This window comes from Mchenga conophoros, linkage group LG6, assembly GCF_057382185.1.
Source record: "Mchenga conophoros isolate Kocher_MC1m ecotype Shallow Benthic linkage group LG6, M_conophoros_male_GT1.1, whole genome shotgun sequence".
Taxonomy (NCBI): domain Eukaryota; kingdom Metazoa; phylum Chordata; class Actinopteri; order Cichliformes; family Cichlidae; genus Mchenga; species Mchenga conophoros.
The window spans coordinates 9,616,105-9,639,504 of NC_140531.1; the positions used below are offsets into that span (position 1 = coordinate 9,616,105).

General features: G+C 35.6%; 2 protein-coding genes across 2 annotated transcripts; both read left to right on the plus strand.

Annotated features, from left to right (window-relative positions):
* Positions 1-1,059: 1,059 nt before the first annotated feature.
* Positions 1,060-4,843, plus strand: LOC146572065 (somatostatin receptor type 3-like). The gene is made up of 3 exons (XM_085276084.1): positions 1,060-1,836; positions 4,194-4,309; positions 4,733-4,843. Exons 1-2 carry the CDS (start codon positions 1,060-1,062, stop codon positions 4,212-4,214), a joined length of 798 nt encoding a protein of 265 aa, XP_085132210.1. The 3' UTR covers positions 4,215-4,309; positions 4,733-4,843.
* LOC146572066 (ras-related C3 botulinum toxin substrate 2-like) lies at positions 4,689-7,609 on the plus strand. Its single transcript, XM_085278447.1, has 5 exons — positions 4,689-4,775; positions 4,992-5,054; positions 5,453-5,612; positions 5,919-6,052; positions 7,259-7,609. The coding sequence occupies exons 1-4, from the start codon at positions 4,689-4,691 to the stop codon at positions 6,047-6,049; spliced, it is 441 nt and encodes a 146-aa protein (XP_085134573.1). The 3' UTR covers positions 6,050-6,052; positions 7,259-7,609.
* The last annotated feature ends 15,791 nt before the right edge of the window (positions 7,610-23,400 follow it).

The following is a 23,400-nucleotide window of genomic DNA, read 5'->3' on the forward strand; positions in this document are numbered from 1 at the left end:
CCCGAACCAGCAGACTGAGAGACAGCTTTTTCCATCAGGCCATCAGACTGCTGAACACGTCATAGACACCTCAGCTTCACAACTGGAACTTTAACATTATGCACTCCATACTGTACAGTAATGCCACTGTTTTGCACATATTCAACTCTGTATATTTTATTTTATATATTTTATTTATTGTTTACTCTATTTAATTTGTAAAATATGTGTACACACACACACACACACACACACACACACACACACGTAGAAAAATATTTAGTATACACATCCAGAAATGCATATACTATTATATATTGTACATATATTTATTAGTTTCAGATGTAGCCATTCTTGTATTTTGCTTGTTTACATTATTGTATTTTGCACAACTCTGTTGCTTGTGAAGCTCGCACACAAGAATTTCACTCACATGTGCTGTACCAATGTACCTGCACATGTGATGTGACAATAAAAAAAAAGTGATTTGATTTGATTTATTCCACCATGTAAAGCAGGGTTCCCCAATCCCAGTCCACGTGGGCCGGTGTCCCTGCAGGTTTTAGATCTCACCCTGGGTCAACACACCTGAATCACATGATTAGTTCATTACCAGGCCTCTGGAGAACTTCAAGACATGTTAAGAAGGTAATTTATCCATTTAAATCAGCTGTGATGGATCAAGGACACATCTAAAACCTGCAGGGACACCGGCCCTCGTGGACTGGGATTGGGGACCCCTGATGTAAAGGATGTTACAAAGGATGACGCATTTTCTCCAACAACAGATCTGCTCGAACAGAAACTGAAAACAGAACTCAGAAAAGGTCCCAGAAGAAACTTTATAGCTTTACAGACACATTTCAGTGGACAAACAACCAACACGGCTGATTTGTTGGAAGAGTTGATTAACTGGACATCTCCGAAATGTTAGAATACACCTTTAATGCATTAATTGCTTTATATTTCATGTCCACATGAAGTGTGCTAAATTAATTAACTTTGCTTTCTGTAGGGCTGCTGATCTTCTACTGATGTGAGCTTACCAACAACTGTTGCCTGATAGTCGTTAACGCCTCGATGGAGCTCATCCAGTTTGCTTTGCTGCCTCAGGAAGTCCCTACAGCTACCTGGAGCAACACCTCTGCCCCCTCCTACTCTCATTTCCTGCTCCTTTCTACTCCCTCCGAACCGCTTCACAGCTTCAACCAAGATGACACTTCATTTCTCCTTAACAGCTCCTGTCAAAATTGCACCAAAAGTAAACCAGGATCCCTCCCTGGCTTGGCTGGAATCTTCATCCCACTCATTTATGGCATCGTTTGTGTCGTTGGCTTGGTGGGAAACACTCTGGTCATCCATGTTGTCGTCAACTACACAAAACACGAGTCAGTCACAAACATCTACATACTCAATCTAGCCATTGCAGATGAGCTTTTCATGCTGGGCCTACCCTTCTTGGCGGTACAGAACGCTTTGCTCTCGTGGCCTTTCGGCTCTCTGATGTGCCGAGTGGTTATGACAGTGGATGCCATCAACCAGTTTACCAGCATCTTTTGTCTAACTGTGATGTCAGTGGACCGATACCTGGCTGTGGTGCATCCCATCCGCTCTTCTTGGTGGCGGCGCCCCCACGTGGCTAAGGCTATCAGTGGCACCGTTTGGGCGGTGTCCTTTGTGGTGGTGCTGCCGGTAGTGGTGTTCGCGGATGTGCTGAAGGATGATGGGAACTGCAGCATCGTGTGGCCTGAACCAGCAGAAGTGTGGAAGACATCGTTTATTGTCTACACGTGCACTGTTGGATTCTTCTGCCCCCTGCTGGTCATCTGCTTGTGCTACCCGCTGATCGTCATCAAGGTATGACTTTTAGAGTAACACTGAAATAATTTGAGTTTTTAAGATAGAGGAGGAAGTTGGAGACATTTTTGAAAAAGTGTAGTCTATTCAATACTCTTTTCTAAAAATATTACATAGTCTGACTCAGATGAGCAATAGTGAAGTAGGAGCCTTTTATTGTTGATTAAAACACCGCAGCATTAGTGTCGTGGTCACCTTAAATCAAACTAGAGTCCACAAGTAAACCGATTTCAGCTGCAAACTGTTTTAAGAGTATTGTGGCTTCAGTCAACTAATGTTGATGTACTTGATTGACATTTTATGATTGACATTTAACTGTTCATCCACTGTCTAAAAAAAGCCATTTCCTTTAAGGCCACTCTTACACCCTCAGGAAAGGGCTAGGGGATGAGGGGATTAACAATGATAAGCTCAGGGGACAGATAACGAGTCAACTATACTGTTATATCACTCCAACAAAGGATGTCAACAGACTAGAATCTGCTGAAAAGACAAGAAATGGGTAATCAAAGAAAAACTTCACTCTCACATAGGGCACTGGCTGCTCACTACTAGCTCAAACACAGCGCTAAACTCATCGTCAAATACGTCAAAGCACATCACTACACAAGCCTCTGCAGGCTGGGAAACAAACACCTAAGGTCACCACAGTACTGACACTGGCGTACACCAAGGAGCTCTTCACAAGCTTGTATCCAGCTATACACTGGCTCCTCAGGAGAAATGGGCGGCAGCTGAACCTGTGGGAGCCTGCTAGGGTTATAACAGCCACCCTCACTTTAAGCCAGCTTTCTTCTGTTCATTATAAACAGGTTGAAAGAGCAGGCGGTGGCTGTGTTCACAGCCAGAGCTGTGAGATGACCATATTAACGATGTCCCCACATATTACACAGATAAACAAGCAGTAAACACTGTCCTAAACCTCACTGTGCACAGCGATTACTTGCACATGCATTGGCCACAAGGTTTACAAATTTGGGCCATGTTTAACATGAGTATCTAATTTTAACAGTATACACCAATGAGGCTTAATATTATGATCACTGATAGGTGAAGTGAATAACACTGATTATTTCTTTATCGGGGCACCTGTTAGTGGGTGGGATATATTACAGAGCAACTGAACATTTTGTAGTCAAAGTTTATGAGTTAAAAGCAGAAAAATGGGCGAGCACAGGGATTTGAGTAAGTCTGCAATATTAATAATATTAATATTGTGATGGCTGGATCATCTCCAAACTGCAGCTCTTGTGGGGGGTTCCCGGCTTGCAGTAGTATCTATCAAAAGTGGTCCAAGGAAGGCGCAGTGGTGAACCAGCAACAGGGTCATGTGCAGCGCATGAGGCTGCATAGCTGCAGACCAGTCAGGGTGCCCGTGCTGACCTCTGTCCATTCATGAAAGCACCAAAAATGGGCACATGAGCATCAGAACTGAACCACGGAGCAACAGAAATACATGGCCTCTAAAGCTGTGCCCTCTTTCAGCAACGCAAACATGTTTCAGGACTGGTTTAAAGAGTACAACAACATGTTTAAGGTTGAGAAGCTCCGAGGCCCCACCTCGCAACTTCCAGAACTTAAAGGATCTGTTGCTAGAATCTTGTTGCAGATACAGCACACCTTCAGGGCTCCAGTGGAGTCCATGCTTCAGGGCTGTTTTGGTATCAAAAGGGGGACCTGTGGTCATAATGTTATCCCTGATCGGTATCTGCATGAGTGTGTGTGTACACTGTTACTGTAACTTGTTTATATGTAAACAAGGTTATAACTTTTCATCTTCCACTTTCACAGTTGCTAATCTTTTTGCAGTCATGATTAACATTGCTCATGTTGACTCATTGTGAATCATGTTGCTGCATCTGTGGGAAACATAAATGAACTTTGGGAACATAATGGCTCCTTCCACACTAAAACTCTGTCTCGGTTATTTTTGTTTAAAAAAAAGAACCTCACTCCTCTCCACAGTGACGTCCTCCTAAACTTACATTACTCAGAAAATCTGCCAACATGTGCGTAGATGCTGAAGCCCAACGTAAATGGACTACACTCTGTTAATATCACTAATGGCACAGGAGGATGAGTGTACTTAAGTAGTATTTGCACAGACCTAATGGAAAAGCAGAGTGTGCCATGGTTAGCAGGTGTTTCTACATTTTGGGAGAAAAACAGCAATCAGACTGCGTGAATGTTGTTCTTCCAGCAATCTGAACTCTTAACTCTATAAATATGTTTAAACAACAAACAGAATCACGTATATCCTCCCTAACCACCAGCAGGATCTCAGATAGTGTTGACTGTTTGTCATAGTTGTTCTATGTTTGACAGTTTACGTTATTTCAGTGACTTTTCTATTTCAGGAAATCCATCCATCTTTTTAACTACTGGGTCATTAAGGAGACTGAAGCCCATCCCAGCTGTCATTAGGCAAAGGGCGGGGTAGACCTCGGACAGGCCATAAAACAGGATTAATCTGGTACACTAGTCTCTTTCTTTCTGTAAAAAAACATCTGTGTCTGCAAACATTTGTGTTATCAGTTTCATTTGAGCCTGAATACATTTTGGATGAAATTTCTCAAGTTTTTAAAAATGAGAAATTAAACTGTTATTCTACTATGAGACCACACGGGGGCAGCCCTGCCTTATTATGTATTATTCTCTCTTACTAGACATGGTTAGGATGGCTTTTGTGTCAAACTAACCAAAGTAATGTTGTTGGTTAATGTTTTTGTGAACAGTGGTATTTCAAGTATGGTCCTGTTTTTTTCTCCATTACAGGAGTTTCACTGGTTAAACAATCAGTGAATTGAAAGATTGTTGAATGAATGAATAACCAATGAAATGAAAGGTTGCCTATGACTTGTTGGCTGATCGCTGACCTTCTCTACTCTCCCCACAGATTCGACAAATATTCAGCTAATGTGATGGTGGACAGCAAGCCGGTCAACCTGGGCCTCTGGGATACAGCTGGACAGGAAGATTATGACAGGCTCCGCCCACTGTCCTAGCCACAGACGGTACAGAATCACACATACACACACAGGCACACACAGTAACTAATGGACATAAAGTTACACAGACAGAACTTATATAACATGTCAGCTAATTAAAACTGCAGCAGCTATTCTAATTCTTTGTCTCCTTGTCTCTCCATCCAGGATGTTTTCCTAATCTGCTTCTCCCTGGTTAGCCCGGCATCCTATGAGAACGTCAGAGCTAAGGTGAGTTTTGGCTGTTTTTTATGAGGCCTGTCTCTCAGCTGCCGAGGAACAAAATGTAAAAAAGAACAAACGGAACAAAAGCAGGAATTTATTATAGAGAAAAAAAATAGGTACTTGGATTACAAAATGGAGAAAAAGCCTAAACAGGTCTAATAATTGATGTGAATGAATGATTGATGCTGTGGGTGAAAGTTGGATGATGTATTTCTCTCATCTTTAATAGCTACAGCATATCATTTGTTTTTCATGCCTTCATCCACCTTTCTGTAACACCTGGCATCAGAGCTTCATCTCCCTCCACCTTTGATTCTGTTTTTTGCCTCTAACACGTTCCTTGATTTTGCGTGTTCCCCTTTCTTGCCTCTTATTTAGTTTTCCTTTACTCTGTATTCTGCCAGTGGTACCCTGAGGTCCGTCACCACTGCCCCTCCACGCCCATCATCCTGGTTGGCACTAAGCTGGATCTGAGGGATGAAAAGGATACCATTGAGAAACTGAAGGACAAGAAGCTGGCGCCTATCACCTATCCACAGGGCCTAGCTCTGGCTAAGGAGATAGGTCAGTCACTCTTACTTTATTTGCTTGAAAAGCACTTTAAGATTTGAAGCTCTCCTCACCAGTGAAGATATGAAACTAGCAGATGAAGATGCTAGAGAACTTTGTAGCCTGACTGCCTCTGCAAATTTTTGTTATTCCCCTCATTTCCTGGCATCACAGTAAAAGTATAGTAGCTGTAGTTGACTATAGTGTTCTTTGAAAGTTGAACTTATTCTTCTCCACTACCAGCAAACCTTTCTTCTCTTACTTTGTCTTTGTAGTTCTTTCTCTTCTTTTATTAACATATATGTGTCTTCGCATGTATAGATGCAGTCAAATACCTGGAGTGCTCAGCCTTGACCCAGCGTGGTCTGAAGACTGTGTTTGATGAGGCCATTCGTGCCGTCCTCTGCCCTCAGCCCGCCAAGGTCAAGAAGAAGCCCTGCTCGCTGCTGTAAACGGTACGACTGAATAAAACGCAGAGGAAGAGGAGGAAGAGAGATTAGACGTTTGAGAGAAGAGAGAAACAAAGTGAACTCGCTCATTAAATCAACACATAAAGTAGAGTAGAGGTTTGAGGGCTTCTTTTCTTTTCTTTGAACATAAGTCTGAAGCTATTCAATCAAGCCTTTTATTTGTCACATGCAATGTTTACATCTGCAGTGAAATTGGACCCCCCGAACATACATACGTATCAGCTCCAGCCTTGAGACCACAGCTGACACCGATACGGTAGCTGCATGAAATGATGGTGGTTTTCCTTTAGTGCGAACAACTGCATGTCAATTTCACAGTTGGTCTAACAGTCCGTCACTGGTCTCTCAGTCTCCCGTTGGAGAGCTTCTCTGAGATGTTATCAATCTTGTGCTCAGAGAGCAGAGACTGCCGTGAGCTTCTCCAAGATCTTATCCGTGCTGCGTTCAATGAGCCCATTTTGAGAAGTCACGACCCGTCCCATCATTTCCATCATAGCGGGCAGCCTTGTGGGGTTTTGGAAAGCCAATTCCGCCTTCCTTGATAAGCCAGGGCCAAGCCAACTCCGAACAGCAAGAACCCTGTTATCATGGTTCCGAAAAGGTAGATGTCTACAATGTCCTCGATTGACAGTCCCGCCAGGCACACGACCCTCCAGTTCCTCCACCCGTCCATTGTGTATCCAGAGGGGAACGTCCCTCTAGGACACTCGGACTTACTCAAGCCCAGGCTTCTCGTTGAGAAGAGCGTGTCAATTGCATTCAGGGACCAGTTGTTCAAATCCATAATTCCTCTTTTAGGTTGTAACAGACCGTGAGAGTCATCCAGGGCAAAAGTAGAAAAGTAGACGAGACTAGACAAGGACATTGAGAAGCCAAGCAGGAAAGAGAAGGAAGAGGGAGAGGAGAAAAGTGCGACTGCCTTCGTCCAGAGCCAAACGAGAAAGGAAACTGTAGACACTTATCACTAAGAGGTGATTCAGAAGTTTGTTCTTGCACATATAATGGACAGAAACATTAAAGAGAAAAGAAAAGACATAAATGAACACAACACAAGACAGAAAAGTTTCACATGCTTTGTACTCAATTTCATTTTTTTGCAGAGGAAAAATAAATTTGTCCTGAATATTGTTGGAGTAATTTTGTCCCACAGGCATCAATTTAACCCCATGATTTATGTGACCTTTGTTTTAGATTCTCACAGGAGCACAGAAGAAGAGAAAAGGACTGCAGACCCTGAAGAATATATGCAAATCTGCCATGTCTCTAATGTATATCTACAACTTTAAACAAAACAAAAAACAAAACAATGTATGGTGTGCAGGTTTGCTATTGTTTTAGAAATGCCAACGAGCTCTTCAGTCCAAATCCAGACGCTGCCCAGACAGGATTTCTTTGTAAAATATATCAGTTTAGAGATTATAGACCCTTTGAGTTTAAGTGTAAGTCTGAGAGCAGCATGCTGCCTTCATCTAAAGTACTGCCAACAATATATATGTGTTTCATGAAACCTAAAATAAAAATAACTTTTGTAACTGAAATAAACACAGTGTTTCAGTATGATTTGTTCACTGTGCTGTTTTCAGGGTGATGAATGTAAGGAGCAGAAATGGTCGTTTGTGAGGAAGCAAGCAACAAGCAAACTTGTGTCTGAATAAGATTTATTAACAAATGTATTATTTGTTGTGCTATTAAAATAAAAATAAAACATTTGATTGCACAAAAGATTCACATTATTTCTCCACAACATGTGACCTTTTGGATTGAATGCCTATACTCAACTATGGGGGATATAAAATTCTCATTTTGATACAGCTGCTGATATCGCCTATACTCTATCCTTATTTACATATTGTGGAGAACAGCATCTTTTTCTGGTGGTGGGTTGAAAATGTTCAGACTCAAACAGCACTTTCAGTTTTGCAGTTTAATGTTTGACCAGCTTTTTTGCCAAAACACCTTCATGTTTCAATCATTTTAGTAATCCTGCGAACAGTTAATCATGTCACATGGTGCTCAAGTCTTCAGCTGTGATTTTATTTGTTATTTAATTAATACAGTTTAATGTCTTATAATATAGATAGCTACACAGGCATACAGAGAGATTGTTTACTTTATTAATCCCCAGTGCGACTGAAGATTAAACTGAATATAAAGCATTTAAAAGAAGCTCAATCTTAAACTCATAACAGAACAGTAATGTTAGTCCATATAAAACTGATGTGGAATATTTTCCTCTTGAATTATTAGGTTAACTTTGATATTTTGTGGTTAGTTTGCCAGGATGATGACTGTCATCCTCTCTGCCTTTCTGCAAGAGGCTCCATATGCCGCTGTTCTAGTGGATACTGTAAAAATAAATAAGCAATGATATATGATAATACATTATCATTAAACTCTTAACTATACAGTAGTAGTAAAAAATATTTTACTACTTTCCAAATATCAATGAAAGTATAGGCATTCATGTAATAATAATAATAATAATAATAATAATAATAATAATAATAATAATAATAATAATGAACATGAATTATGTTTCATTCACAAAATATTTTCTCTTGCCAGTTAGTATTGTATTGTAGTGGTATTGTAATTTTCAGGAGACTGACAGTAACAGAAATTAATTCCATAGACAAGAAATCAACATGGACGTGGACCGCCACACTGCAAAACATTTGGTAATCTTTTCTGAATGGTTTATAGTTATGACCCTATTAAGGATACACAGAAGACAATGGACGAATGGACAAAATAAAGCATGTAGAGTACTTTTCAAATTCTTTTTGGTGTTTGCTCAAATATGGGACCTTAAATAATTTTTTTTTAATAATATAATTTAACTAGACCATACCTAGAATTTTTTTGTGGTACATTTCCCTGATGACAGATCCTGATTTAATTTCATGGTTGGAAGGACCAGGAAAAATTCTAAAAATTGTTTGAGTTGAGACAAAATGACCCTATTAGCAAATCACCATCAGTTTAAGAAAGGACACAAAAAAATTCAGTTAACATACAAAATCTGATATGAAAGAGGCAACACACAGTCTAACTCTTTTGTTTTTATGTTGCATAATACAGAGAAAAACTGTTTTTACGACACTAATGATGCCAGTAACAGTCGCTGTTGGGGAGGACAGTTTACACTGAGCATGTGCAGTTTAAAGATGCCTTTTATTTTTAAGGAGGAAACCATCCTGAGCTGCTAGCTGTCCAGTTTAAAATCTATAGTGAAGCACTTTCTGATGTCTTCTTATTCCTTTTCAGTATTGTGGATGTTTTGTTCAATATTTCCTTTTTGATGTTTGTTTACCAGCCATATTGGTATCAATACTTCCTGTTATTTAGCCGTAAATAGCCATTGTAGTGTCTTTGATTGAGATATGACTTATCGATCGTATTGATAATTTACGGAGAGCTTAGAGATGGATATCTGTGTAAGTAATGGCACAGCTTTTTTCCCCTTTTTTGTTTTTAGAATTAAGATTTTAAGAAAAGAAAAACAATTAAACCGTAGCTGAATCTGATCAGAGGAAAAGAGGTATCCGTCAGCTGTGACGCTGCGTTCTCGTTGATCTCCTTGAGATCTGAATGACATCAAACTTATTTTTGAAGTTTGCATTTACCCTGTTGTATTAAAAGAATACCTAAAGTTTCTTTTCCATTAGAGAATTTTTTGTTAACCTGTTTACTGGTCTTGATTATGCATCAAGTCAGAATCTGAAATTCATTTTTTTAAAAAAGGACGTAAAAACTCCCACGTTTTACAGCGTCGGCTATGCGGAGGCTGCCAGGCGTCGTATTTACACACCCATGGATGTTTAACTGTATTTATTGCGTACAAATAAATGTGAAATAAAGATAGCTTAAATGGAACAAGACTCTGTTTTAACACTTAATTCCTGCATCCACCTGTTTAAAATATATTATTTTAAAATAATGTGTTACATGACTACACAGAAGGATGTTTCAGCTCAGTATATAGCAAATAGAAAAAATATAAATAATTCTTAATTTTAAAATAAACATTAATCTGATTATTAAAAAAAATTATTGGACAAAAAGTACATGGAAAAAAGAACTCGGTGAAATGGAAAAAATAAAGTTCAATATCTTGAAAATCAAATAGAATACAAGCTTTGTTTTCTTCCTTGTTTTCTGTATTTATCTGTTTGTATAAGACAAACAGTTTATCATAAGTAACTGAAAGTCTTTCGGCTCTTCGAAGAAAAACTGATGGAATCCAACAAATAAACATAACTAAAAACTGCAGCCTCAAAAGTAAAACTCATTTGTTGCTGATAACGAACGCAAATCCAAAGTGTTGTTGTTCCCACCCCAGAGCAGCAGGTGGCAGCAGCACGATACAAAGGAACTGTACTGTACTGGGATTTCTGTTCGTTTTTGTTTTTATTTTCCAAAAGAAGAAGCTGTTTTTAACGTAAACTGTTGATTATAGAGTTTTTTGTTGCAGTTTGACCTTCAGCTGAACTTAATGTTGGGTTTCTATTGATTTTAGAGAAGCTATTCGCTGAGAGGTCGTCATAATTCATGCATGAAAGGGTTAAAACATATCCTTTGTTTCATTTTTTAGTGAAACTCTGGTAGAGTAGCTTTGAAACTGATAATTCAGCATATACTAAAAAATAAAGCCTTTTCTTACAGTATATTTGTGTGTATTTTATTTTGCAATATTTCTAATTACCACACTTAAAAGTGAACAGCCTATAATGCTATCATGACTCATCACTCAAACGCATCTTTTTCTCTCCGTTTTGGCCTTCCGTCCACACTGAGACAGCGTTTTCGGTCAAGGAAAGCGCAGCGTTTTGAAAACGCTCTCCAAAGCGTATACATTTGACGCCGTTTTCGCATAGCATTGTGGAAAGCGAACTGGAGCCTTTTTAAAAACAATGACACATTGTAAACTACGTCCACACATACACGGGTATTTCTGAAAACTGAGATTTTTCGTTTTTTTTTAAAATCCCATTCACACCTCAACACCAAAAACGAAGGAAAATGCTGCCAGGAGCATGCCAAAGCAACAGGTGGCGCTATATTCCTAACCGTGTAGAAATGTTGGCCAATCAGATGTCTAGACGCCTGGGCGGGAAAGAGTAAACAAAGATGGCGGCGCAAAGAAGCAGAACCGAGTACTATGTGTGGAGGGACCGTAACTGTCTGTGTATGTAAGCATTTAAACACTACAGAGAGTAAAATTAACAGTATTTTGTCTAAGTCCGCCATTGTAGAAATTAATTTCACCGAAACAATAACTTGGCGCACAGTGTGACGTCAAAAAAGGCGCACACCTTTGACCCTGCGTTTTCTCCGTTTTCCTTGTCCATAGTAAACGCAAAAACGGAGTTCTTGAAAATCTCCACCCAGGCAGGAATTTTTTAAACTCTCCGTTTTCAGTGGACGAAAGGTACAAACGCATAGATAAATCTACGTTTTCAAAAATACCCATACATGTGGACATAGCCTAGTCAAGTGATGCAATCATGTGATAAATTGTGACAGCCCCGTTAAAGATTAATATCAGTTTGTACATCCTCCAGATAGCTTTTCTTCAAATTCTTTAATTCTCAATCGCTTTTGTAACTTTGTACTTTTGTATTACTTGCAGCAACAACTCCACCTCATTGTTAGTCCATTTAAAAAACTAGTCGCTTTTCCTTTTCATTTTGCTGCATGTTTCAAAGAGCCGGAAAGTAAATAAACGGCAGACAGAAATGAGGCAGGTCGAGTCACCTTGCGTTTCACGCATGCGCAGTGCTGGAACAACTCTGTCAAAACGGTAGTTTGGACACGAGCATTTTCAGACAAAAACACCTTTTTCAAATTGATCCGGCCTAGTGTGACGTAAGATCACAGGCCGTTCCAATGACGTCACCAATCACCACACTTCAAAGCACAAAGCCTGCGTTGTCACAGTAACGCATTCTGCGATAGGAGGTCATATATAGGAGTGAACTTGACTCTCACACAGCCTTAACTGTCTGTCTGTCCTCATGTCTCCTGTCACCCTGCATGTTTCTAAGGTTAGTTTTCTCCATATTTATATTGTTCTTGTAGTTTTTGTCCTCTGGTTTTTGTCCTTGAGGTTTGAATATATGTGTGTGTGTGTGTGTGTGTGTGTGTGTGTGTGTGTGTAAATATATATATATATATATGTATATGTTTTTTGTCCACAGATGAGGTTTGAAGTGTCTGTGTGGTGCAGCTGGTCTGGTCTGTCTCTGTACAGTCGAGGCTGCACCCACCCATAAAACGGTGGAGGCTCACCAGGACATGCACACCTCACAAGTTCCCGGCTCTCTCGACTCGGTTGAAGACGGGTTTCTTGGAGAAGGGGAGGGCAGTGAGGCACAGTCCCCCGTCCCCACTTTCTTGCACTGAGGTCTGTTTGTTGCAAATATTTTTCACTTTGTTGAATTCTCCCAATTCTTTGAATCTTTGGGCTGAAGGAAGGACAATACTCGGTGTATCAATGCTCAATCAACAATCATTTATTTCCATACAATTCAACAATAAGAGCATTACAACGTCCGGACGGGAGAGATGCTACCAGAGGGTCAGGCACATGTCTCAGAATGGTGACGGGTTGCTCAGCTTTTTATAGTCTCTAGTGGCCCCCAGCTAGTCGTAAAAGCCAAAACATCACATTTTTTCTCTGTTACAGCGCCTAAGTTATGACCTCGGCAGTTGTTTCTCTGCTTTCTGTAAGGTGGGGGTGTGGAATGTGGTCTGTCTATCTCCCCTGTCTTTAGACACAGAGTCTCCTGCTTACAACCTTCTCTTCATGATTCAACAATTAAGCATGTCAAGAAAACAGTGTAACACATTCCCAGCAGATCAAGGATACAGAGTGATGCACATTTATCTAATGAACTAATATGTGAATATGTTCTGTTAACTCAAAAGTATAATGAGAACTAAACTACATACAGCTCACACACTCTATATTAAAGGGTATAATGTGATCTACAGCAGTATTCTAATTCAACTACTTTGATTACATATATAAGGTAACATATAATAACAGAATAATCTAATAACTTGTTTTTATGTCTTATCATGTTTATATGTGTATTTATGTCTTGTATTGCTGGTAAGTAACTTTCTTGCACTGAGGTCTGTTTGTTGCAAATATCTTTGACTTGTTTTTATGTCTTGTAATGTTTATGTGTGTATTTATGTCTTGTATTGCTGGTAAGTAACTTTCTTGCACTGAGGTCTGTTTGTTGCAAATATCTTTGACTTGTTTTTATGTCTTATCATGTTTATATGTGTATTTATGTCTTGTAATGTTTATATGTGTACTTATGTCTTGTATTGCAGGTAAGTAACTTTCTTGCACTAAGGTCTGTTTGTTGCAAATATCTTTGACTTGTTTTTATGTCTTGTAATGTTTATATGTGTATTTATGTCTTGTATTGCTGGTATGTAACTTTCTTGCACTGAGGTCTGTTTGTTGCAAATATTTTTCACTTGTTTTTATGTCTTGTAATGTTTATATGTGTATTTATGTCTTGTATTGCTGGTAAGTAACTTTCTTGCACTGAGGTCTGTTTGTTGCAAATATCTTTGACTTGTTTTTATGTCTTGTAATGTTTATGTGTGTATTTATGTCTTGTATTGCTGGTAAGTAACTTTCTTGCACTGAGGTCTGTTTGTTGCAAATATCTTTGACTTGTTTTTATGTCTTATAATGTTTATATGTGTATTTATGTCTTGTATTGCTGGTAAGTAACTTTATTGCACTGAGGTCTGTTTGTTGCAAATATCTTTGACTTGTTTTTATGTCTTATCATGTTTATATGTGTATTTATGTCTTGTATTGCTGGTAAGTAACTTTATTGCACTGAGGTCTGTTTGTTGCAAATATCTTTGACTTGTTTTTATGTCTTGTAATGTTTATGTGTGTATTTATGTCTTGTATTGCTGGTAAGTAACTTTCTTGCACTGAGGTCTGTTTGTTGCAAATATCTTTGACTTGTTTTTATGTCTTATAATGTTTATATGTGTATTTATGTCTTGTATTGCTGGTAAGTAACTTTATTGCACTGAGGTCTGTTTGTTGCAAATATCTTTGACTTGTTTTTATGTCTTATCATGTTTATATGTGTATTTATGTCTTGTATTGCTGGTAAGTAACTTTATTGCACTGAGGTCTTTTTGTTGCAAATATCTTTGACTTGTTTTTATGTCTTATCATGTTTATATGTGTATTTATGTCTTGTATTGCTGGTAAGTAACTTTATTGCACTGAGGTCTGTTTGTTGCAAATATCTTTGACTTGTTTTTATGTCTTGTAATCTTTATGTGTGTATTTATGTCTTGTATTGCTGGTAAGTAACTTTCTTGCACTGAGGTCTGTTTGTTGCAAATATTTTGCACTTGTTTTTATGTCTTGTAATGTTTATATGTGTATTTATGTCTTGTATTGCTGGTAAGTAACTTTCTTGCACTGAGGTCTGTTTGTTGCAAATATTTTGCACTTGTTTTTATGTCTTGTAATGTTTATATGTGTATTTATGTCTTGTATTGCTGGTAAGTAACTTTCTTGCACTGAGGTCTGTTTGTTACAAATATTTTGCACTTGTTTTTATGTCTTATCATGTTTATATGTGTATTTATGTCTTGTATTGCTGGTAAGTAACTTTCTTGCACTGAGGTCTGTTTGTTGCAAATATCTTTGACTTGTTTTTATGTCTTGTAATGTTTACGTGTGTATTTATGTCTTGTATTGCTGGTAAGTAACTTTCTTGCACTGAGGTCTGTTTGTTGCAAATATCTTTGATTTGTTTTTATGTCTTGTAATCTTTATGTGTGTATTTATGTCTTGTATTGCTGGTAAGTAACTTTCTTGCACTGAGGTCTGTTTGTTGCAAATATCTTTGACTTGTTTTTATGTCTTATCATGTTTATATGTGTATTTATGTCTTGTATTGCTGGTAAGTAACTTTATTGCACTGAGGTCTGTTTGTTGCAAATATCTTTGACTTGTTTTTATGTCTTATCATGTTTATATGTGTATTTATGTCTTGTATTGCTGGTAAGTAACTTTATTGCACTGAGTTTTGTTTGTTGCAAATATCTTTGACTTGTTTTTATGTCTTGTAATCTTTATGTGTGTATTTATGTCTTGTATTGCTGGTAAGTAACTTTATTGCACTGAGGTCTGTTTGTTGCAAATATCTTTGACTTGTTTTTATGTCTTGTAATGTTTATATGTGTATTTATGTCTTGTATTGCTGGTAAGTAACTTTCATGCACTGAGTTTTTTTTGTTGCAAATATCTTTGATTTGTTTTTATGTCTTATCATGTTTATATGTGTATTTATGTCTTGTATTGCTGGTAAGTAACTTTCTTGCACTGAGGTCTGTTTGTTGCAAATATCTTTGACTTGTTTTTATGTCTTGTAATCTTTATGTGTGTATTTATGTCTTGTATTGCTGGTAAGTAACTTTCTTGCGCTGAGTTTTGTTTGTTGCAAATATCTTTGATTTGTTTTTATGTCTTGTAATCTTTATGTGTGTATTTATGTCTTGTATTGCTGGTAAGTAACTTTCTTGCACTGAGGTCTGTTTGTTGCAAATATCTTTGACTTGTTTTTATGTCTTATAATGTTTATATGTGTATTTATGTCTTGTATTGCTGGTAAGTAACTTTCTTGCACTGAGGTCTGTTTGTTGCAAATATCTTTGACTTGTTTTTATGTCTTATCATGTTTATATGTGTATTTATGTCTTGTAATGTTTATATGTGTATTTATGTCTTGTATTGCAGGTAAGTAACTTTCTTGCACTGAGTTTTTTTTGTTGCAAATATCTTTGATTTGTTCTTATGTCTTGTAATGTTTATGTGTGTATTTATGTCTTGTATTGCTGGTAAGTAACTTTCTTGCACTGAGGTCTGTTTGTTGCAAATATCTTTGACTTGTTTTTATGTCTTATCATGTTTATATGTGTATTTATGTCTTGTAATGTTTATATGTGTATTTATGTCTTGTATTGCTGGTAAGAAACTTTCTTGCACTGAGGTCTGTTTATTGCAAATATCTTTGACCTGTTTTTATGTCTTATAATGTTTATGTGTGTATTTATGTCTGGTATTGCTGTTAAATGTGTATTTATGTCTTGTATTGCTGGTAAGTAACTTTCTTGCACTGAGGTCTGTTTGTTGCAAATATCTTTGACTTGCTTTTATGTTTTATAATGTTTATATTTGTACTTATGTGTTGCATTGCTGGTAAGTAACTTTCTTGCACTGAGGTCTGTTTGTTGCAAATATCTTTGACTTGTTTTTATGTCTTGTAATGTTTATGTGTGTATTTATGTCTTGTATTGCTGGTAAGTAACTTTCTTGCACTGAGGTCTGTTTGTTGCAAATATCTTTGACTTGCTTTTATGTTTTATAATGTTTATGTGTGTATTTATGTCTTGTATTGCTGGTAAGTAACTTTCTTGCACTGAGGTCTGTTTATTGCAAATATCTTTGACCTGTTTTTATGTCTTGTAATGTTTATGTGTGTATTTATGTCTTGTATTGCTGGTAAGTAACTTTCTTGCACTGAGGTCTGTTTGTTGCAAATATCTTTGACTTGCTTTTATGTTTTATAATGTTTATGTGTGTATTTATGTCTTGTATTGCTGGTAAGTAACTTTCTTGCACTGAGGTCTGTTTATTGCAAATATCTTTGACTTGTTTTTATGTCTTATAATGTTTATATCTGTATGTATGTCTTCAATTGCTGTTAAGTAACTTTCTTGCACTGAGGTCTGTTTGTTGCAAATATCTTTGACTTGTTTTTATGTCTTATAATGTTTATGTGTGTATTTATGTCTTGTATTGCTGGTAAGTAACTTTCTTGCACTGAGTTTTGTTTGTTGCAAATATCTTTGATTTGTTTTTATGTCTTGTAATCTTTATGTGTGTATTTATGTCTTGTATTGCTGGTAAGTAACTTTATTGCACTGAGGTCTTTTTGTTGCAAATATCTTTGACTTGTTTTTATGTCTTATCATGTTTATATGTGTATTTATGTCTTGTATTGCTGGTAAGTAACTTTCTTGCACTGAGTTTTGTTTGTTGCAAATATCTTTGACTTGTTTTTATGTCTTGTAATCTTTATGTGTGTATTTATGTCTTGTATTGCTGGTAAGTAACTTTATTGCACTGAGGTCTGTTTGTTGCAAATATCTTTGACTTGTTTTTATGTCTTGTAATCTTTATGTGTGTATTTATGTCTTGTATTGCTGGTAAGTAACTTTATTGCACTGAGGTCTGTTTGTTGCAAATATCTTTGATTTGTTTTTATGTCTTGTAATCTTTATGTGTGTATTTATGTCTTGTATTGCTGGTAAGTAACTTTATTGCGCTGAGTTTTGTTTGTTGCAAATATCTTTGACTTGTTTTTATGTCTTGTAATCTTTATGTGTGTATTTATGTCTTGTATTGCTGGTAAGTAACTTTCTTGCGCTGAGTTTTGTTTGTTGCAAATATCTTTGATTTGTTTTTATGTCTTGTAATCTTTATGTGTGTATTTATGTCTTGTATTGCTGGTAAGTAACTTTATTGCACTGAGGTCTGTTTGTTGCAAATATCTTTGACTTGTTTTTATGTCTTGTAATCTTTATGTGTGTATTTATGTCTTGTATTGCTGGTAAGTAACTTTCTTGCACTGAGGTCTGTTTGTTGCAAATATTTTGCACTTGTTTTTATGTCTTGTAATGTTTATATGTGTATTTATGTCTTGTATTGCTGCTAAGTAACTTTCTTGCACTGAGGTCTGTTTGTTGCAAATATTTTTCACTTGTTTTTATGTCTTGTAATGTTTATATGTGTATTTATGTCTTGTATTGCTGGTAAGTAACTTTCTTGCACTGAGGTCTGTTTGTTGCAAATATCTTTGACTTGTTTTTATGTCTTGTAATCTTTATGTGTGTATTTATGTCTTGTATTGCTGGTAAGTAACTTTCTTGCACTGAGTTTTGTTTGTTGCAAATATCTTTGATTTGTTTTTATGTCTTGTAATCTTTATGTGTGTATTTATGTCTTGTATTGCTGGTAAGTAACTTTCTTGCACTGAGGTCTGTTTGTTGCAAATATCTTTGACTTGTTTTTATGTCTTATCATGTTTATATGTGTATTTATGTCTTGTATTGCTGGTAAGTAACTTTATTGCACTGAGGTCTGTTTGTTGCAAATATCTTTGACTTGTTTTTATGTCTTGTAATCTTTATGTGTGTATTTATGTCTTGTATTGCTGGTAAGTAACTTTATTGCGCTGAGTTTTGTTTGTTGCAAATATCTTTGACTTGTTTTTATGTCTTGTAATCTTTATGTGTGTATTTATGTCTTGTATTGCTGGTAAGTAACTTTCTTGCGCTGAGTTTTGTTTGTTGCAAATATCTTTGATTTGTTTTTATGTCTTGTAATCTTTATGTGTGTATTTATGTCTTGTATTGCTGGTAAGTAACTTTATTGCACTGAGGTCTGTTTGTTGCAAATATCTTTGACTTGTTTTTATGTCTTGTAATCTTTATGTGTGTATTTATGTCTTGTATTGCTGGTAAGTAACTTTATTGCACTGAGGTCTGTTTGTTGCAAATATCTTTGATTTGTTTTTATGTCTTGTAATCTTTATGTGTGTATTTATGTCTTGTATTGCTGGTAAGTAACTTTATTGCACTGAGGTCTGTTTGTTGCAAATATCTTTGACTTGTTTTTATGTCTTGTAATCTTTATGTGTGTATTTATGTCTTGTATTGCTGGTAAGTAACTTTATTGCACTGAGGTCTGTTTGTTGCAAATATCTTTGATTTGTTTTTATGTCTTGTAATCTTTATGTGTGTATTTATGTCTTGTATTGCTGGTAAGTAACTTTATTGCGCTGAGTTTTGTTTGTTGCAAATATCTTTGACTTGTTTTTATGTCTTGTAATCTTTATGTGTGTATTTATGTCTTGTATTGCTGGTAAGTAACTTTCTTGCGCTGAGTTTTGTTTGTTGCAAATATCTTTGATTTGTTTTTATGTCTTGTAATCTTTATGTGTGTATTTATGTCTTGTATTGCTGGTAAGTAACTTTATTGCACTGAGGTCTGTTTGTTGCAAATATCTTTGACTTGTTTTTATGTCTTGTAATCTTTATGTGTGTATTTATGTCTTGTATTGCTGGTAAGTAACTTTCTTGCACTGAGGTCTGTTTGTTGCAAATATTTTGCACTTGTTTTTATGTCTTGTAATGTTTATATGTGTATTTATGTCTTGTATTGCTGGTAAGTAACTTTCTTGCACTGAGGTCTGTTTGTTGCAAATATTTTTCACTTGTTTTTATGTCTTGTAATGTTTATATGTGTATTTATGTCTTGTATTGCTGGTAAGTAACTTTCTTGCACTGAGGTCTGTTTGTTGCAAATATCTTTGACTTGTTTTTATGTCTTGTAATGTTTACGTGTGTATTTATGTCTTGTATTGCTGGTAAGTAACTTTCTTGCACTGAGTTTTGTTTGTTGCAAATATCTTTGACTTGTTTTTATGTCTTGTAATCTTTATGTGTGTATTTATGTCTTGTATTGCTGGTAAGTAACTTTATTGCACTGAGGTCTGTTTGTTGCAAATATTTTTCACTTGTTTTTATGTCTTGTAATGTTTATATGTGTATTTATGTCTTGTATTGCTGGTAAGTAACTTTCTTGCACTGAGGTCTTTTTGTTGCAAATATCTTTGACTTGTTTTTATGTCTTATCATGTTTATATGTGTATTTATGTCTTGTATTGCTGGTAAGTAACTTTATTGCACTGAGGTCTGTTTGTTGCAAATATTTTTCACTTGTTTTTATGTCTTGTAATGTTTATATGTGTATTTATGTCTTGTATTGCTGGTAAGTAACTTTCTTGCACTGAGGTCTTTTTGTTGCAAATATCTTTGATTTGTTTTTATGTCTTGTAATCTTTATGTGTGTATTTATGTCTTGTATTGCTGGTAAGTAACTTTATTGCACTGAGGTCTGTTTGTTGCAAATATCTTTGACTTGTTTTTATGTCTTATCATGTTTATATGTGTATTTATGTCTTGTATTGCTGGTAAGTAACTTTATTGCACTGAGTTTTGTTTGTTGCAAATATCTTTGACTTGTTTTTATGTCTTGTAATCTTTATGTGTGTATTTATGTCTTGTATTGCTGGTAAGTAACTTTATTGCACTGAGGTCTGTTTGTTGCAAATATCTTTGACTTGTTTTTATGTCTTTTAATGTTTATATGTGTATTTATGTCTTGTATTGCTGGTAAGTAACTTTCTTGCACTGAGTTTTTTTTGTTGCAAATATCTTTGATTTGTTTTTATGTCTTATCATGTTTATATGTGTATTTATGTCTTGTATTGCTGGTAAGTAACTTTCTTGCACTGAGGTCTGTTTGTTGCAAATATCTTTGACTTGTTTTTATGTCTTATCATGTTTATATGTGTATTTATGTCTTGTAATGTTTATATGTGTATTTATGTCTTGTATTGCAGGTAAGTAACTTTCTTGCACTGAGTTTTTTTTGTTGCAAATATCTTTGATTTGTTCTTATGTCTTGTAATGTTTATATGTGTATTTATGTCTTGTATTGCTGGTAAGAAACTTTCTTGCACTGAGGTCTGTTTATTGCAAATATCTTTGACCTGTTTTTATGTCTTATAATGTTTATGTGTGTATTTATGTCTGGTATTGCTGTTAAATGTGTATTTATGTCTTGTATTGCTGCTAAGTAACTTTCTTGCACTGAGGTCTGTTTATTGCAAATATCTTTGACCTGTTTTTATGTCTTGTAATGTTTATGTCTGTATGTATGTCTTCAATTGCTGTTAAGTAACTTTCTTGCACTGAGGTCTGTTTGTTGCAAATATCTTTGACCTGTTTTTATGTCTTATAATGTTTATATTTGTACTTATGTGTTGCATTGCTGGTAAGTAACTTTCTTGCACTGAGGTCTGTTTGTTGCAAATATCTTTGACTTGTTTTTATGTCTTCTAATGTTTATGTGTGTATTTATGTCTTGTATTGCTGGTAAGTAACTTTCTTGCACTGAGGTCTGTTTGTTGCAAATATCTTTGACTTGTTTTTATGTCTTGTAATGTTTATGTGTGTATTTATGTCTTGTATTGCTGGTAAGTAACTTTCTTGCACTGAGGTCTGTTTGTTGCAAATATCTTTGACTTGCTTTTATGTTTTATAATGTTTATGTGTGTATTTATGTCTTGTATTGCTGGTAAGTAACTTTCTTCCACTGAGGTCTGTTTATTGCAAATATCTTTGACCTGTTTTTATGTCTTGTAATGTTTATGTGTGTATTTATGTCTTGTATTGCTGGTAAGTAACTTTCTTGCACTGAGGTCTGTTTGTTGCAAATATCTTTGACTTGTTTTTATGTCTTATAATGTTTATGTCTGTATGTATGTCTTCAATTGCTGTTAAGTAACTTTCTTGCACTGAGGTCTGTTTGTTGCAAATATCTTTGACTTGTTTTTATGTCTTGTAATCTTTATGTGTGTATTTATGTCTTGTATTGCTGGTAAGTAACTTTATTGCACTGAGGTCTGTTTGTTGCAAATATCTTTGACTTGTTTTTATGTCTTGTAATGTTTATATGTGTATTTATGTCTTGTATTGCTGGTAAGTAACTTTCTTGCACTGAGTTTTGTTTGTTGCAAATATCTTTGACTTGTTTTTATGTCTTGTAATCTTTATGTGTGTATTTATGTCTTGTATTGCTGGTAAGTAACTTTATTGCACTGAGGTCTGTTTGTTGCAAATATCTTTGACCTGTTTTTATGTCTTATAATGTTTATATTTGTACTTATGTCTTGTATTGCTGGTAAGTAACTTTCTTGCACTGAGGACTGTTTGTTGCAAATATCTTTGACTTGCTTTTATGTCTTATAATGTTTATGTGTGTATTTATGTCTTCAATTGCTGTTAAGTAACTTTCTTGCACTGAGGTCTGTTTGTTGCAAATATCTTTGACTTGTTTTTATGTCTTCTAATGTTTATGTGTGTATTTATGTCTTGTATTGCTGGTAAGTAACTTTCTTGCACTGAGGTCTGTTTGTTGCAAATATCTTTGACTTGTTTTTATGTCTTGTAATGTTTATGTGTGTATTTATGTCTTGTATTGCTGGTAAGTAACTTTCTTGCACTGAGGTCTGTTTGTTGCAAATATCTTTGACTTGCTTTTATGTTTTATAATGTTTATGTGTGTATTTATGTCTTGTATTGCTGGTAAGTAACTTTCTTGCACTGAGGTCTGTTTATTGCAAATATCTTTGACCTGTTTTTATGTCTTGTAATGTTTATGTGTGTATTTATGTCTTGTATTGCTGGTAAGTAACTTTCTTGCACTGAGGTCTGTTTGTTGCAAATATCTTTGACTTGTTTTTATGTCTTATAATGTTTATGTCTGTATGTATGTCTTCAATTGCTGTTAAGTAACTTTCTTGCACTGAGGTCTGTTTGTTGCAAATATCTTTGACTTGTTTTTATGTCTTGTAATCTTTATGTGTGTATTTATGTCTTGTATTGCTGGTAAGTAACTTTATTGCACTGAGGTCTGTTTGTTGCAAATATCTTTGACTTGTTTTTATGTCTTGTAATGTTTATATGTGTATTTATGTCTTGTATTGCTGGTAAGTAACTTTCTTGCACTGAGTTTTGTTTGTTGCAAATATCTTTGACTTGTTTTTATGTCTTGTAATCTTTATGTGTGTATTTATGTCTTGTATTGCTGGTAAGTAACTTTATTGCACTGAGGTCTGTTTGTTGCAAATATCTTTGACCTGTTTTTATGTCTTATAATGTTTATATTTGTACTTATGTCTTGTATTGCTGGTAAGTAACTTTCTTGCACTGAGGACTGTTTGTTGCAAATATCTTTGACTTGCTTTTATGTCTTATAATGTTTATGTGTGTATTTATGTCTTCAATTGCTGTTAAGTAACTTTCTTGCACTGAGGTCTGTTTGTTGCAAATATCTTTGACCTGTTTTTATGTCTTGTAATGTTTATGTGTGTATTTATGTCTTGTATTGCTGGTAAGTAACTTTCTTGCACTGAGGTCTGTTTGTTGCAAATATCTTTGACTTGTTTTTATGTCTTATAATGTTTATGTCTGTATGTATGTCTTCAATTGCTGTTAAGTAACTTTCTTGCACTGAGGTCTGTTTGTTGCAAATATCTTTGACTTGTTTTTATGTCTTATAATGTTTATGTGTGTATTTATGTCTTGTATTGCTGGTAAGTAACTTTCTTGCACTGAGTTTTGTTTGTTGCAAATATCTT

Bases quoted from the DNA above. Each gene is read 5' to 3' on its own strand.
- LOC146572065 (XM_085276084.1), top strand. From the start codon at position 1,060: ATGGAGCTCATCCAGTTTGCTTTGCTGCCTCAGGAAGTCCCTACAGCT. The intron at 1,837-4,193 runs GTATGACTTTTA...TTTCTATTTCAG, and splicing joins ACCCGCTGATCGTCATCAAG to GAAATCCATCCATCTTTTTA.
- LOC146572066 (XM_085278447.1), top strand. From the start codon at position 4,689: ATGACTTGTTGGCTGATCGCTGACCTTCTCTACTCTCCCCACAGATTC. The intron at 4,776-4,991 runs GTCAACCTGGGC...CTCTCCATCCAG, and splicing joins TGATGGTGGACAGCAAGCCG to GATGTTTTCCTAATCTGCTT. The intron at 5,613-5,918 runs GTCAGTCACTCT...TCGCATGTATAG, and splicing joins AGCTCTGGCTAAGGAGATAG to ATGCAGTCAAATACCTGGAG.